This window comes from Pleurodeles waltl, chromosome 5 (assembly GCF_031143425.1).
Source record: "Pleurodeles waltl isolate 20211129_DDA chromosome 5, aPleWal1.hap1.20221129, whole genome shotgun sequence".
In the NCBI taxonomy this organism is placed as follows: Eukaryota; Metazoa; Chordata; class Amphibia; order Caudata; family Salamandridae; genus Pleurodeles; species Pleurodeles waltl.
Window position 1 is genome coordinate 67350729 of NC_090444.1, and position 16421 is coordinate 67367149.

The following is a 16421-nucleotide window of genomic DNA, read 5'->3' on the forward strand; positions in this document are numbered from 1 at the left end:
TTGGAGGGAATTTGAGAAATTCTATGCAATAACCATTCTGGATAATTGCCAGTACCCAAGTGTCTGTTGTTAGAGACTTGGCTTCACGTCAGCAATAAAGACTCCTTTGAGAAAAACAAGTTGTCTAGTCCGAGCCAATACTAGATGGCAAGAGTGAGCATAAAATGTGAATCTGCAGCACTGCACTCACGCGAATAGATGATTACACGGTAAGCAACATACTCTATTTACACTCCTGGTTCTATAAACCAACTAGGACAAGTACTGCACATCACCAGAAGCTGTATGGAATGTGGTTTGCTTGCTTGGGCGCAGTGCCTGGCTACATCCCACAACTTTCAAAACACATGGAGAGAGTAAGGGAGAAAAAGACAACTAGGAGGAACACAACCGTACTACGCTCCCTATGAATATAACCAGATATAACCAGAAATCACACAAAGAAGTACGGGGTTCATTAATAAATCAAACAGCGAAAGTCAGGGGTATACTTGTGCCCCCGGCCAGTCGAAGTCCTTATTAGGATAATTAGGTCAGTATGATGCTGTGGAGTATTGGAAGACACAGGGAATTCCCTTGACGGTCTAGGTGGTCTCACACACTATATAGTATCATGCTTCATCATTTGACCACCTAGTCCCACCCAGGTAGGACAGTGCCACCTGTGCGGACTCAACCTCACTGTTAAAAGAACAGGAGGGAGTGCGTAAATTAATTCTTGGTCTGGAAAGATTTGGGATCCAGCTAACCTAGGAAAAATAAAAACACCTAACCAGTCACCTGTGGGAAGGTACAATTTAATAATGGTGTCTGTTTGGTGTGGTTAAAAACATAAAGTGGGACACCTCCGTGAGAACAAGGACTCACAGGGTCACCTATCTAAAAATCGGTAGCCAACATGTTTCTGCCCTTAGTAGTGAGCCAAGGAAGGTCTTGGGGCATTCATCAGGGCCTCGGATCCCTAAGACTCAAATTAGAGTGAAAGAGCCTACTCCAAATTAACAGACAGTGAAAGAGTTAAGATGATAGGCCTACCTTACCCAAGGAAATACCTAGAGGTGGCCCTATCCCTAGAGGCTAATGGCCTCTGGTATCCAGGAGGGGGAGTGTCCCCTTATTGTCAAACATGCTTGAAAGGAGGCGCTCGCTGTGCGCCTATGCTGTCCTCTCCCTGGAGCCCCATTTCTGATTGTTTCTGATTTCTGGCTACATCCCACAACTTGCCACCAGCTGTTGCTGCACAGTGTCAGGAGACCGTGCACAGCGGGTGTTTACTTACTGCTGGAATGAGTACTTTGCTTGATCAAGGTCCAGGCCCTGTGGTCAGTAATAATTTAGTTTAGTTATAGTTATAAAACAGAAAAACACCCCCAGGCTCCTCAAGTGACCTCTCAAATACATAACTGATTACATGACTGATGAGATCAAATATGACATTGCCACTGATTTCTTAGCATTCTTGTCAACAGAATGACATGACAAAACTATTTTCAGAAGAAGTTAGATAAGCAGACTTTACTTCCTTACATCCATATGTCTCAAATGACGTCAGTGCACTTACCAGTATTATTCATCGTCCACACAGAGAGACATAATTCCCTGTCTTCTTCCCTTTTCAGTCCACTCTTTGTAGCAACCTACCTCCAGATATTGCAAACCTAATCACCTGTCACAACTTTGATGAACCCTTCATCACAGAAACTGGCTCACTCGTTCTTCCCACAGGCTACGGCATCCACCTTGCAGATCATGCTTACAAGAAGGGATCAGTCCTTGGTGTCATTCACAAGTCCTTTTGGCCCTGCACCACAATAACGAAAACAACATTCAACTTCATGGAGCTACTCACATGCAACTTCTCTTTTTCTGCAACTCAGGTCACCACCTTCCACCTCATTTACAAGTTTTATGGACAGATCAAGACTTCCTATGCTGGTTCTTGGGCCTTTTCACCACCTCGTGGTACAGAGTGCGGCACACCTAACAGACACTTATTTATACACATAAAAAATCAATAAGTAATCTCGAGGAAATCAAATGTCCATTTTTAATATACGTTTGAAAAGTCAATTCGTATTTGATGATTTGAATAGTTTTCTCATATGTTTGAAAACACCTCCAGTGGTACAACTCAAGCCATGCTTGAAAACACCTCCATAATGGTACAACTCAAGCCAACACGTGTTTCGTCATGGGAAATCCTTGTTCAAATCCCAAACGACTTCTTCAGGGCTCCTAATTAATAGGATTGACCACCTCTATACGTCATCAACAGTGTTCATCAAATTTGTTCTGGTATGCAAGTTGTAGACCGAACTCCTTTATTACAGGGTCCACATCCTAATAGGCACGATTTTCCATCTCCAGTAAGTAATCGACCCACAAATCAGCGAATGTCAGGTATGTAATCAATTATCGGCCTTCCAGATCACATTCAGGGTAAAATCGCACTGTTCTCAAATATCGAGGAGCACGGAGACGCGAGTACGCGACTCCACTGTCTTGTGTCTGCAACCCGGAAGTCAAAAGGACTGCCGGTTATGAACCAACATGCAATGCCATGAACCTATGAAAAAACAGGACCTTCCTTCCCCCTCACTTTTACTGCGTGGTAAAACAGGTTACCGAATCAATATTCTCCCAAGGCTCCATCCTGAATCTCATCTTCTCAACATAGGCGTCAGTTGTGAGATTTTCCTACACCTGGACTGACCATTTTGCTGTCCCCATCAATTGCTCAGCGCCAGCAAACTTATTGAGGTCTACTCAAAAGAGAATAAAAAACCTTCAGGACTTTCAAAGACTTTTCCATTGACAGCTTCAAGCTCACACTCCTCTTTTGCCTTGCCACCTCTATGTTTAATGTCAACACTTTAACACTTTTCTAAAAGACTTCACCACATTTCTGGAAAACCTTGTGAATGCCTATGGTCTGAATTATCAATGTGCAAACCGAAACTTTCAGCACCATTTATGCCGAAGACCTTGACGATAACTAACACACGATGCACAGACAGCAAAGCAAGTGCAAGCAAAATAGAATCCCTGATAACCCTGCACATAACACACAGAAAAGTAATCACATCAGCCAACGTCAAATACTATACCAGCACCCTCAGTGAAGCTGCCATCAGAGGCAGAACATTGTTCGGAACAACTCAGCACCACATTATCCTCATGTCTGACCCCCCCATCACAAACTCCATGTACAGGCGCACATCCTTACTGGAAAATAAAGATGATCCAGCAGCACATTGTCAACACCAAACCTGTTGTGTTGTGATACCTACTCTTCACCACTGCATCCCACAGTGGCTATCCTTCAAACCCCTCTTTCTTAGTGACCTTGCCAGCACTGTTAGCTCCATCAATGCAACCACGTATGAAGATAATATTTTAAGCTCATCCTTCATTTTAATCCTCTCGGGAAAAACTCTCCTAACCTGCTCACCATCGACAACATACTTGTCACTTGCAGCATCTTCTTTGAAGGTCCCAGGACAGGACAGATTCTCCCACTCTTGAAAAAGCTCACTAGACCCTCCGTTTCCAACTATCAGTTCATCAAACATCTACCCTTTATTGGTAAGGTGCTCGAAAAAGAAGACGGTGTGCAATTTAAACATCACATCATCAACAGCTGTTTAATACAACTTTAAATAGCACTTATGATAATGCCGCAGCACAGAGACAACTACCTTACAAATCACAGACCATACCCACCGGACCACAGATGAAGAAGCCCCTACTGCCTTATGTTCCTACTGTACATATCAGCTGCCTTCAACAATTTTGACCACACCGTGCTCAACCACAATCTGAAGTCTTGAGTGGGGTCAGTGGGAAACTGCTTTAACTGGTTTCCCAGTTTGTTCACATGGGTACCTTCAGGACCCAAAAGATCCTAAACATCTATCCGTATGGTTCTGTCTTGTTCTGTGTCATCTTCAACCTCCACATGGATCCCTTGAGGGCACGGCTTACATGTATTACTATCAAAATTCATGAATACGCAGACTGCACACACACCTGTATCTCACCACCAGATATCCATCACCTCAGCACTGCTGGACTGGCTGTCCAGCAGCTAGCTCAGGATTCTTGATGTTCACCAAGAGCAACAACTAGTCTAATCCTGGCTCAACGTCCTGGCTGGATTTGTACCCCAACTTACAACCCATTGTCAATGTTTCCGATTCACTCTGTACACCAGTCTCAACCCCAAAGAAAGCATCACAAAGAAAACTAAGACAGACGGGTATCTGCTCTCTCTGCTAGAGAAAAATAAACCAATCATTTCTTGAACCTCCCCATACTTTTGCATCTGTATTGTGGTAATGCCCTTCTGCTATGCAGTCTAGGCTCCACACTGGCCCTCACTTAAGGGCTTCCTTCTTGCTACATCTTGCCTAATCATGAGCATGAGGAACCCCTAGATAATTAAAGCTCTACTGGCTGACCTTTCCAGCCCGCTTCATCTTCAAAACTAGTTGCATCATCTACAAAGCCATCATGGCCAGCACCCCTGGCCAGCTAGCTAACAAGCTCACCATATCCAGTGTCTCTCTACACAATAGCATGCCATGATATAAGAAACAAAGAAGTGCAAAAACGAAAAAAGGCACAGGCCTTCTCATTCTGTGCATCCAGGATCTAGAATGACACCACCATAACCAACAGGACTACTCCAGCCCTTCCCCGATTTAGCAAAGAACTGGAGACACACTTCTTTAAAGATCATTACATCATGATGCAGTAACAGTCCACTTTCACCCTTAGAAACCAACTACCCTTCCAATCCCTCATTGAATGTGGCTTATCCTTGTACAGCGCTCTTTTGGCAAACAGCAAGGCTACCACATACATACTTACGTACATCATTAACAAGTGAAACCACATGGAGCAGATTCTGTAACACAAGGGAAAATAGCATTATCCTTGTTTAACGAGCCCTTCCATTCTGCAGTTGGGTCACCACCTCCACCAGAGTGTCGTAGAAAACAAGCATTGGCAAAGCCAATAGGTTTCACCTTTGTTTTTTCTTTTTATCAAATTGGATTACAAAGTATTAGAAAAATGTTATAATAATGTCTGTGTTAAATTTGAGAAACTGTTATTAGTTGTTTTTTGTTGTCTATTAATTCAACATACATCACAACATAAAACAATCATTAACAGTTTATCAAATTAAAAATAAACATTATAACATTTTTCTAATATTTATAATCCAGTAAGATAGAAGACGGCACGCGGCGAAGAAAAAAAGAAGATGGCAGCAAAGATAGAAAACGTCAGCGAAGAAAGAAGACAGGAAAGACGGCATGTGGCAAAGAAGACAGCAGCAAACAAAGAACACAGAAGAGCATGTGGCGAAGAAGAAAGAAGACCGAGAAGACATGTGGCGAAGAAGAAAGGCAGCAAAAAAAATAAGAGAAAAGACGGCATGCGGCGAAGAAGAAAGAAGGGCAGGGAACAAGGAGGACGGCAGCGAACAAAGAAGATGGCAGCGAAGAAAGAAAACGGAATGCGGAAACAAAAAAAAGTCTCTTCAGCGTTGAAGGCAGAGGAGACACTGGCCAATGTCCAATGGCAAGTCACCAGCAGGAGTACCTGGTCCAGAGGCAACACAACGGTATGAGCCGCAAAGATGATAGCAGGAAGTGAAGCAGACAACATGCTGGCCATTCAGAAGCACATAAATTAGAGCTATGGACCAAGCCAATGGTAAGTTCAGGTAAATAAGGGGAGATTTCAAAGCTCTTTTTTATTTTATTTTTTTATTAGCAAAATATTTTGCAAGCACAGCAGGCAAGCAAAACCTAAAAAGGCACTTCGATCAAGAGGCACCAGATAGAATTGGTTATCAGCAATTGTTTGTGGGGCCGTTTGGACAAAAAGCAGATGCTGTATTACAGCAGCACAAAGCGATCTTGGTCACTGGGGTAACAGATGGATTAATAGCAATTAGAAATAGTTGAGCACAGTATGGCAGTAAAACACCTTTATTAATGCAATCATGATTTCTTTGTGTAACAGGGCAGTGTGTAGCTTGGTGATCAAGGCTACCTAGGTCACCATGCACCCATCCAGAGAATTGTGCTTAAAACACAAAGAGCAATATGGATAATGGTATCAAATTTATTTTGATTAAACAAACTTGGGGATTAAGATACCGTTACCATAGCACAGTGGTTTTAGACCACATCATAGTGTGCAGTGAAAGCGCCCTGCTTAAACTTACTGTTAGGCCAGTGCTGCAAGTAGGTTATGTTTACAAAAAGAGAGACATGGTTTCTGGTAAAAGAAGGGATTGGATATCCAGTCTCCCATTTACTAGGACACCTTGACCCAGTGCTTTTTGTGCTTTTTCCAGCATTTTATTCCTGATCAGGCATTGACTGCTACTGGTTTGGTGTCCTTTTATTTGGCTTATGATCTGCACCAAAGAGTGCCTCGCGATAGTAGCCATGTCTCCCCACCTTGTTGAGTAGTTCGTAAGAAATCCACTTTATAAACGTGCAGACAGCAGGATACCGGCTTCATTACCTGTGTTTTCTAGTCAGTGTGAAGTGGTCGAAGCTCATTCTCCAGACAAAGATTTTGTGACAACATTGGTCTGATACCTCAGTTTTCAGGCCACATATTGGAGGATTGGCACCAGGGCATTTAAAGTACCAGCCATGCTTACTTACAAGCAGGAAACATTTTTGTTTGACTCTCAGGGAAGAAGTTGATTCATTGCCTTGTGGCGATGGAAACATTGGCAGGTATGACTCATTCTTCCCTTATGTTGAACATGGCAGTGATAAGATTTTACAGGCATAAATCTCAACAGTGATTTCGATTTAAATAATCTGCCCTTTACTGGAGAGCCTACAACTAAAATGTCCCCATATGTGGTCACTTGCGCCAGCTTGGGCTTCTAGTGAAGTCCCGGCAAACCTAATGTCTGATCCATTTGATTTTCTTCCATGGCTGTGATAAAAAGCTTTATTTGTGCTAGTTTGATTTTTTTGGTGCCAGTCTAGGTCTAGATCTAGGTAATCTTCACCAGAGAAAAATTACAGGGTTTGAGACGGTATTGATGATGCTCGAAAGATATCCCGCCTCACCCCCCCAAAGTTATTAGTTTTTTTTGTCCCCCTGATTATCAATTTGTCCATATTATCTTTCAAGCTTAAGATTCCTCTGCGAAGGCCCTTCACACATTGGGTGTGAAAAGATGCTGTGATTTTACAATTCATTCAACAAATCAGCTGTATATTCTTTGCATTTATTTAGTGGAAATTACTTTAATTCATGAACAAGACGTGTCTTGGTGGATAGCTGCTTCTATATACTGCTGTTATCAAAATGGCCATATTGCATATCTCTTAATCATTCATCTAGTGGTTGTGCCTCTGTGAGTGACATACACCTACATGCAAAATGGCTACAAAGACATCAGTACACCCAGGCATTCTTGCCTGGAAGCTGATGCTTGTAAGTGGTTCAAGTCTGTTTCTTTCATCTTTTCACATAAAAAATACTCAGTATGTCCCTTCTCCATTTGTTTGGTAGTCATCACAGACATTTCTAATAACATTTAGATTCCTAAGCTAGGCAACTGATGTAATAGCTACGGAGCTGCTATTATTATTTTTTAATTTAGGTATGCAATAGTGCATCTTGCTAACTTTCAGTATTTTTTGTGTGATACTCAGCAGTGGTAACCTGCATATACCTTGAGGCTTGGAACTAGATGCAGTGAAGTGGCCTGTCCTTTTCATAATTGTGTTTATAGGTTCAATAAACTCAAACATAATTGTACATCTTTTCTTGTCAACATTGGGCTATTGTGAAATGTGTGCTGCGCTCTTAGGATTTGCCTTGTGTCTGCATTTGGTATCTATCCGAGTTGGTTTATCACTGCTTTGGCCTTAGCTTGTGCTTTCATTTTTGTGAACAGGGCCATGGTGTACCTTCAAGAGTTGGCGGCAGAACTCACATCATCAGGTCCACTTCCAGCCCCTGCCAGCGAGCCTCACAGAGCTGAAACAACTGAGGCTGAACCAGAGGCTGATCCTGAGCCTGAAGCTGAGGCTGAGGCCGAGCCTGAAGCTGAAGCTGAAGCGGAGGCTGAGCCCGACCCTGAACCAAGGAGTCCAGTCCAAAAGAAACGAGGGCGGAAGAAGAAAAAGACTGACTGGGATGAGGATGATGTGTCTCAGGATGCAGACTTTGTATTGTCAGAGGAACTACTAAAACGGGAGGATGATGAGATACTTGAGGATGAGAATGATTTGTTTAATGATGGGCCTGATCCTGAGATGAAGAGTCTACGAAGAGGTTTGGGGCGATCTAGTCTCACAGTAAGTTGTCAAACGTACTTTTTTATTTAGAGTTACATTTTTAATTCCTTCTTTAGTAAGAGATGTGATCAGTCCATTTCCACTTGCGCTGCTCCAAATTCTAAAATACACTAATATCTGTAACTCACATTTGTACATCCCGTTGCAGCTCTTCTCCTTTGATGTTCTACCTTCTGTCTTTCCTACTGTTTGAGTATGCTTCCACCACAGTCAGTACTAAAAAAAGGTTTCTTGGTTTAATTTTTTAATAAGGGATCCAGAGAGAACGTATGCCCCTTCCCCTCACATGATGGCCCCTCCTTAGTTTTCTTTGTCATGGTTCAGCTGTTGCAGTGGAACAAGAGCTGTCCTTATTCCAGCAGGAACCTAGGTACGTATCATATAGCAAAGATAAAACTTCACCTGGAACTCATTGCAGTAGACTATTTTTTTTCAGAAAAACATTTCAGTACAACAGTTGATGTGAAGGACATAATTATGGTTTAGCCTTACAAGTGGTTTTAATATGCACAGAGCATGTCCAAATTGACGACGACGTGTCACTATTGTAGAGCCCCTGGGATGCACAACACCTAGGAAAAAATATTCTGCATCCTATATATATCTATATAGGAGTATACCTAAAGGGGGTGCTACCGTGGCTCTTGAGGCAAGGGGTGACCTCCAAGAGCTGGCTCGGGCGCAGCACTGAGAGAACCCGACATCTTTGAGTGGGACAAGTGCAGATGTAAGGCTTTGCAGGGAATCTGGCGTGAAGCAGGAGCTTTGCCTCTTGTTGAGGGGGTGCCGGTCAACCCAGCGCCTGGAGGAAACCACAGGGAGCGGAGGAGGTATTTGAAAACTACTGTGTGCACAGATCCTGTGGTCGGGCACACACTGCGAAGCCTAGCCCAGCCTCTGCAGAGACACGACCCAACAGGGGTAGGATTAAGGTCCCCTACCCCCCTGTAACCACTAGTCGGAAGGACAATCATGCAGGCCACACAGAGGACTACAGAACCTAGTCACAACTTTTAAATACTTAAATAACAGGCAGCCTATTCAAAATGGTTAAGGTCATAATAGAACTACGAAGTGGGCTCATTCCTCCAACAGGTTTAATCGAGTCTGGTGTTGATGAGGCTTCTAATACTAAATGCTCAATGAAGATTGATGGGTTTTCTACCAAATCCTTGAGTGTTTGTGTTATTGCATTGACACCTGCTTCAAAAGGGTACTTTGAGATTATTCAGTGTCATTTGAAAAGACCTTTGCCTTTTACATTTGTAGTTCTGGAGATTACAGATTCAGTTTCAAAAGCGATAATTTCTGACTGTCTTTTTGAGGCTGCGACAGATAAGCTTGATTCTAACATTGTTGTGGTACTGGATCTGTTCAGCTGGTGGAACAAACTGTGTGTCCAGTTGAAATTCTGCCCAGGAGCCCTAAAGTGGAAACTGAGTGTGCCACAGAATGTGATCATTCTCACGGAGCCTAGTTTTTCCATACTGTTATGCAGCTGTTTATGCAAGAATGGGCAATCTTACCTCCACTCATTGCCATCTTTCTGTCCTTCATACATGATGACATGCATTTGAATCATGTTATAGCAGTCACAAAAACTAACACTGGATCCTGAGAGGGCAACCTTGAGATGTTAGTAGTAACCCTACCTAAATTACCTGTGACCTTAATACCACCAACTGCAAGTCTCTATAAACATGCTTCATCATGAAAAATCATAGGGTTTTAAAGTAAAATGGTGAAGATGGATAAAATGACTCTAAAAATGAGTTTGACTTTGACACTGATAAGACAGTTTGCCTAAGTGAATGCTAGTGATTCCAAAACTTTGATGGAGGAAATAGTAAGAAGCTACACTTTAATAAGCCTCAAGCATTTGCAAGATAGTTATGGGGTTTCTGTTATTTGGAAGTTGCTACTCAAAGAATTTGAATCTGTGTGGCTCCCTAAGGCACAAAAAACGTGAATGGATAATTGCTGGGATCCTGTAGTACTAGGAAACTTCTGCAGGAAATGTGCGCGACTTTGAAGCCTCGATTACTGAGAATTCACTATGAATACCAGCTGACACTTAAGTAGCTTGGACCCTAGTAAACAGAGGGGCGCTGATGGGAAATTTAAACTACCTGTTACCTTTGAGTACTAGTATAGTTCAAGTAGAGGAAGATTACACTGCCGGGCTCCCATAGCTTTCTAAACACCTCTGCAGGAGCTCACATTGCTGGAATACTCAAGAAGTCAGAAGGCAATACTGGAAGAACTGGGCGTCCCCACTTCTGAAGTCCTCTAGTGCTTAGTGCTAGGGGAAGCCTGTGTAAATTAAAAAAGACACGCCAGAATAAAGCCTGTTTTGTGAAGTGGTACAGCATGAAGATATTTGTTATATGAGGTGTATGCAGCTAAAGCCTTCTGGAGTTCAGAAAACTGTACTTGTAGAGTAATGTGAAGCTGACACTGTGGGAATTCTTTCACTGAGACAGTCCTGCATTTATAATCCTAGCTGCTGTGAAGGGTTGAGAGCAAGAGTTATGTTACATTACCTGTTGCTGGACCATCCTGTATTTCAATGTTTAGAATGTAGTATGTTCTGCTTGCTGCAGATACCTGGCATCCTACCCATGTCCTCTTTGGAGGATTGCATCAGTTCTTGGCCAGGTCCTATTAGTGCTGAGGGCCAGTAAGTTGCTGGGGAGCCTCCTAGCTTTGACCTGTAGACTCATTACAAGTGTTTGAGTTGTGACCCAGCTAGACTTAACAATCTTTTGCAGACGAGGCCTACTGATGAAGTATGCCTCAAAGGTTATTGGAGAAACAAGTTTGCAGGTGCTCTCTTGACCTACTTTTGCCTTGCTGTTGTCCCTGCTTCAAGCTTGTGTGGATGGACTTCAGTGCAGAGAAGTAAGTCCAAGACACTGGTTTGCATTCTGCCTGGGCAGATTTCATGTAGTTCTGCTATGTGGAACTCCTCGACGTGCTGAAAAAAAACTCTGCCACGCTCCACAGAGTTCCACGAGAGGGGGAGTGCTGATTTTTAGCACTGGGAGTTTGTCCTGCACTGTAAAAACAGCAGAAGAGGGCACTGCTTCTTTCTGCTGCTCGAGTAGATTTTCTACTCAAGCGCCAGCTTCCTCAAGGTAAGCCTTAGATTTCTCAGCGTGAGTGGTAGTGACCTGGTGTGGCCGCCCACATTGAAAAATCTTGCTGGGAGGTGGCCCAGCGTGTGATTTTTCTTGCTCGCTAACCTACCATTGGTGAACCGCAAGTGAGGAAAATCTCTACGCCGCTTTGTGGAATTTATTTTATACTCTGTATGGAGTACAGAGTGGGCAAAACCCTGCTGGTGGACCGGAATTTATCACCCAAACATTGGCAAATAACCGTTACTTCGGACATGCTGACAGTCTTGGAAGCATCTAAAATCTTTATCCCTCTTGTGACTCAGCCTGCACTGCCTGAGCTATACACAGATCCTATGCTATTCATACAAAGCTGAAGACCAGTCCTCAGCAAATAGTGCCCCCACACCACACTGGAGCATCCCTTTTCACAGTGGTTTATCTGTAATATACTGGAGGCTGTATTGCTTCTAACTGCATCAAAAATATACTCTTCATTTGAGATTTACTAAAAGCAGTCAAGCTGAGCAGCATGTTCACTGCCAACACGTTGCAGGCTTCCCACCAGCTTTTCTTCAGTGGCTTATGGACCTTCCATTCTAAGAGAAATAGAATTAAACAGTAAAAACGTTTCTCCAACTCTTTTTAACTCCTTTATTGAAACCGTACCAGCCTCTTAGGCAGTCAGGTGGTTAACTAAACCAGTTAACTTTGTTAGTCAACCAAGATACACCAACTCAGGTTTCAAAATAATTGTAACGATCAACATAATCAATTCAATCACTCGACTCACTCGTAGTAAAATGAACCCACCATGGACAAGAATTTCAATTTCGAAATCAATTTGAGAAAGTAATATATAAACAAGGCATGTGTGCATTGGCAATCAGTTTAAGAGCAACAGCGCCATAGTTTTGTCAGACACATGTTTTATATTTATATATATATATATATATATATATATATATTCGATGGCATGTTTAGCTGCAGATACACATGCTGTGCATATCCCGCCATCTAGTGTTGGGCTCGGAGTGTTACAAGTTGTTTTTCTTTGATGAAGTCTTTTCGAGTCAAGAGATCCTTTCGGCTCCATTGCGCATGGGCGTCGACTCCATCTTAGATTGTTTTTTTTCCGCCATCTGGTTCGGACGTGTTCCTTTTCGCTCCTTGTTTCGGGTCGGAAAGTTAGTTAGAATCTCGGAAAAATCGTCGGTATTGTTTGCTTTCGGTATCGGGTTAGTTACAACAGATCGACACCGACTTTAGAAGAGCTCCGGTGGCCCTTTGGGGTTTTTTCGATCCCCCGTCGGGGCCTGGTCGGCCCGGCCACGTGTCTCTTCAAGGCTGATGGAACGGACCCCATTCCAATTCTGCCCAAAATGTCACAACAAGTATCCGTATACAGATCAGCATCTGGTCTGTAACTTGTGTTTGTCTCCAGAGCACAAGGAAGATACTTGTGAAGCCTGTCGAGCGTTTTGGTCGAGGAAGACATTAAGAGACCGAAGAGCGAGAAGACTGCAGATGGCGTCGGCGCCGACAGGACAAGGGCGTTTCGAGGAGGAAGAAGAAACCTTCTCCATTCAGGAGTCGGACTCAGACGAGCTTGAGCCCGAAGAAACTCCGAAAACCTTGAGTAAGACGTCGAAACATAAAACTCACGAGAAGACCACAAAAGCCCAGGGGACGCCACCGCCAACAGGCCATGGCTTCACCCGAAAAATAGGTGACCGATAATCGGCACCGAAAAAGGGCACGCTTGTGTCGAAGTCATCCGACTCCGGTCGAGATACCGGCACACGGCAATCTCGGGCCAGAGACAGCGGCTCCGAGCAAGTTCGGCACCGACACAGTGGCACCGAAATGGGTCGGCACCGAGACACCACGATGCCGAAAATAAAGAAGGTTTCGTCGGAGCCCAAAAAGGCGACCGAAAAGGTTTCGATTCCGAAACACCCAACCTCGGAACCGAAAACAGGTTCCTACACAGAGGAACAGGGGTTGTCCTCCCAAATGCAAGGACATAAGTTGGGACAAGAACTTGAATCAATGGAGCCAGACTACACTCAAAGGAGGCTCCACATTCAAAAGGACACAGGGAAGATAAGCACTCTTCCTCCAATTAAAATGAAAAGAAGGCTTGCCTTTCAAGAAAAGGACAAGCAGCCACCGCAAAGGTGGCAAAACAAACAACTCCACCACCATCAATGCACACATCACCGGTAGCCACTCCACCATTGATGCAATCCCCGACTCATACTGCAATGAGTCCAGATGATCCCGACGCATGGGACCTTTATGATGCCCTGGTATCAGATAACAGCCCAGACTGTTACCCTGCAAGACTGTTGCCACCTGAAGACAGTACATCCTACACGCAGGTGGTCTCAAGGGCTGCTGCTTTTCATAACGTCACCTTGCATGCAGAACCGATTGAGGATGACTTTTTGTTTAATACACTATCCTCCACTCATAGCCAATACCAAAGCTTACCTATGCTCCCTGGAATGCTAAAACACTTCAAACAAGTATTTCAGGATCCTGTAAAAGGCAGGGCAATAACTCCAAGGGTGGAGAAAAAGTACAAGCCACCGCCAACGGACCCTGTTTATATTACGCAGCAGTTAACACCAGATTCTGTGGTTGCTGGGGCAGCTCGCAAGAGAACAAACTCTCACACCTCGGGAGACGCTCCACCTCCAGACAAGGAGAGTCACAAATTCGACGCTGCAGGGAAAAGGGTTGCAGCACAAGCAGCAAACCAATGGCGCATTGCCAACTCACAAGCACTTCTGGCAAGATATGATAGAGCTCATTGGGACGAAATGCAGCATTTCATAGAACACTTATCCAAAGAGTTCCAGAAAAGGGCACAACAAGTGGTGGAGGAAGGACAAAGTATCTCAAATAATCAGATACGGTCAGCAATGGATGCAGCAGATACAGCTGCGAGGACTGTAAATACTGCAGTAACAATAAGGAGATACGCATGGTTGCGTACGTCAGGATTCAAGCCGGAAATACAACAAGCCGTGCTGAATATGCCTTTTAATGAACAGCAGTTGTTTGGGCCGGAGGTGGACACTGCTATTGAGAAATTTAAAAAAAGACACTGATACGGCAAAAGCCATGGGCGCACTCTACTCCCCACAGAGCGGAGGCACATTTCGCAAGACACAATTTAGGGGGGGGGGGTTTCGAGGTCAACCCACAGAAGCCACAACCTCACAAGCAAGGCCCACTTATCAAAGCCAATATCAGCGGGGAAGTTTTCGGGGGCAATATAGAGGGGGACAATTCCAAACAAATAGAGGGAAGTTCCAAAGTCCCAAAACTCCTCAAAACAAGCAGTGACTTCCACGTCACAAATCCCCAACACATAACACCTGTGGGGGGGGGAGACTAACCAAGTTATACAAATATTGGGAGGAAATAACAACAGACACTTGGGTCCTAGCAATTATCCAGCATGGTTATTGCATAGAATTTCTCAAATTCCCTCCAAACGTCCCACCGAAAACACACAATATGTCAAAAGAACACATGGATCTTCTAGGACTAGAGGTCCAAGCGTTGCTACAAAAAGGAGCAATAGAATTAGTACCAATTCAACAGAAAGGAACAGGAGTTTACTCTCTGTACTTTCTCATACCCAAAAAGGACAAGACTCTAAGACCTATATTAGATCTCAGAACATTAAATACCTACATCAAATCAGATCACTTTCACATGGTGACATTACAGGACGTAATCCCACTGCTCAAACAACAAGACTACATGACAACACTAGACCTAAAGGATGCATATTTCCATATACCGATACATCCTTCACACAGAAAGTACTTAAGGTTTGTATTCCAAGGGGTACATTACCAATTCAAGGTGTTGGCATTCGGAATAACAACTGCGCCAAGAGTTTTTACAAAATGCCTGGCAGTCGTAGCTGCACATATCAGAAGGCACCAAATACATGTGTTCCCGTACCTAGACGATTGGTTAATCAAAACCAACACGCTAGAACGTTGTTCACAACACACAAAGTATATCATAGAAACCCTCCAGAAACTAGGTTTCTCAATCAACTACACAAAGTCACACCTTCAGCCGTGTCAAACACAGCCATATTTAGGGGCGACAATCAACACAGCAAAAGGGATTGCCACTCCAAGCCCACAAAGGGTAAAGGCATTTCACAATGTAATAAAGGCCATGAATCCAAAACAAAGAATACAAGTCAAAATGGTGATGAAACTGATAGGCATGATGTCCTCATGCATAGCCATTGTCCCAAATGCAAGGTTACACATGCGGCCCTTACAACAGTGCCTAGCATCACAATGGTCACAAGCACAGGGTCAACTTCTAGATCTAGTGTTGATAGACCGCCAAACATACACCTCGCTTCAATGGTGGAACAATATAAATTTAAACTAAGGGCGGCCTTTCCAAGACCCAGTGCCACAATATGTAATAACGACAGATGCCTCCATGATAGGGTGGGGAGCACACCTCAATCAACACAGCATCCAGGGACAATGGGACACTCAGCAAAAACAGTTTCACATAAATCACTTAGAACTACTGGCAGTATTTCTTGCACTAAAGGCATTTCAACCCATAATAAGCCACAAACCTATTCTTGTCAAAACAGACAACATGACAACGATGTATTACCTAAACTAACAGGGAGGGACACACTCCACACAGTTGTGTCTCCTGGCACAGAGAATATGGCATTTGGCGATTCACAACCACATTCGCCTAATAGCACAATTTATTCCAGGGATTCAGAATCAGTTAGCAGACAATCTCTCTCGGGATCACCAACAGATCCACGAATGGGAGATTCACCCCCAAATACTGAACACTTACTTCCAAAGTTGGGGAACACCACAAATAGATCTATTTGCAACAAAGGAAAACGCAAAATGCCGAAACTTCGCATCCA

General features: G+C 43.6%; 1 protein-coding gene across 1 annotated transcript in view; it reads left to right on the top strand.

Annotated features, from left to right (window-relative positions):
* Positions 1–16421, top strand: part of GTF3C2 (general transcription factor IIIC subunit 2) — a 720157-nt gene that overhangs the window by 105182 nt on the left and 598554 nt on the right. Inside the window, exon 4 of the mRNA XM_069236502.1 lies at positions 7949–8351. Coding sequence (XP_069092603.1) covers positions 7949–8351 — 403 coding nt within the window. The remainder of the gene's footprint in view (positions 1–7948; positions 8352–16421) is intronic.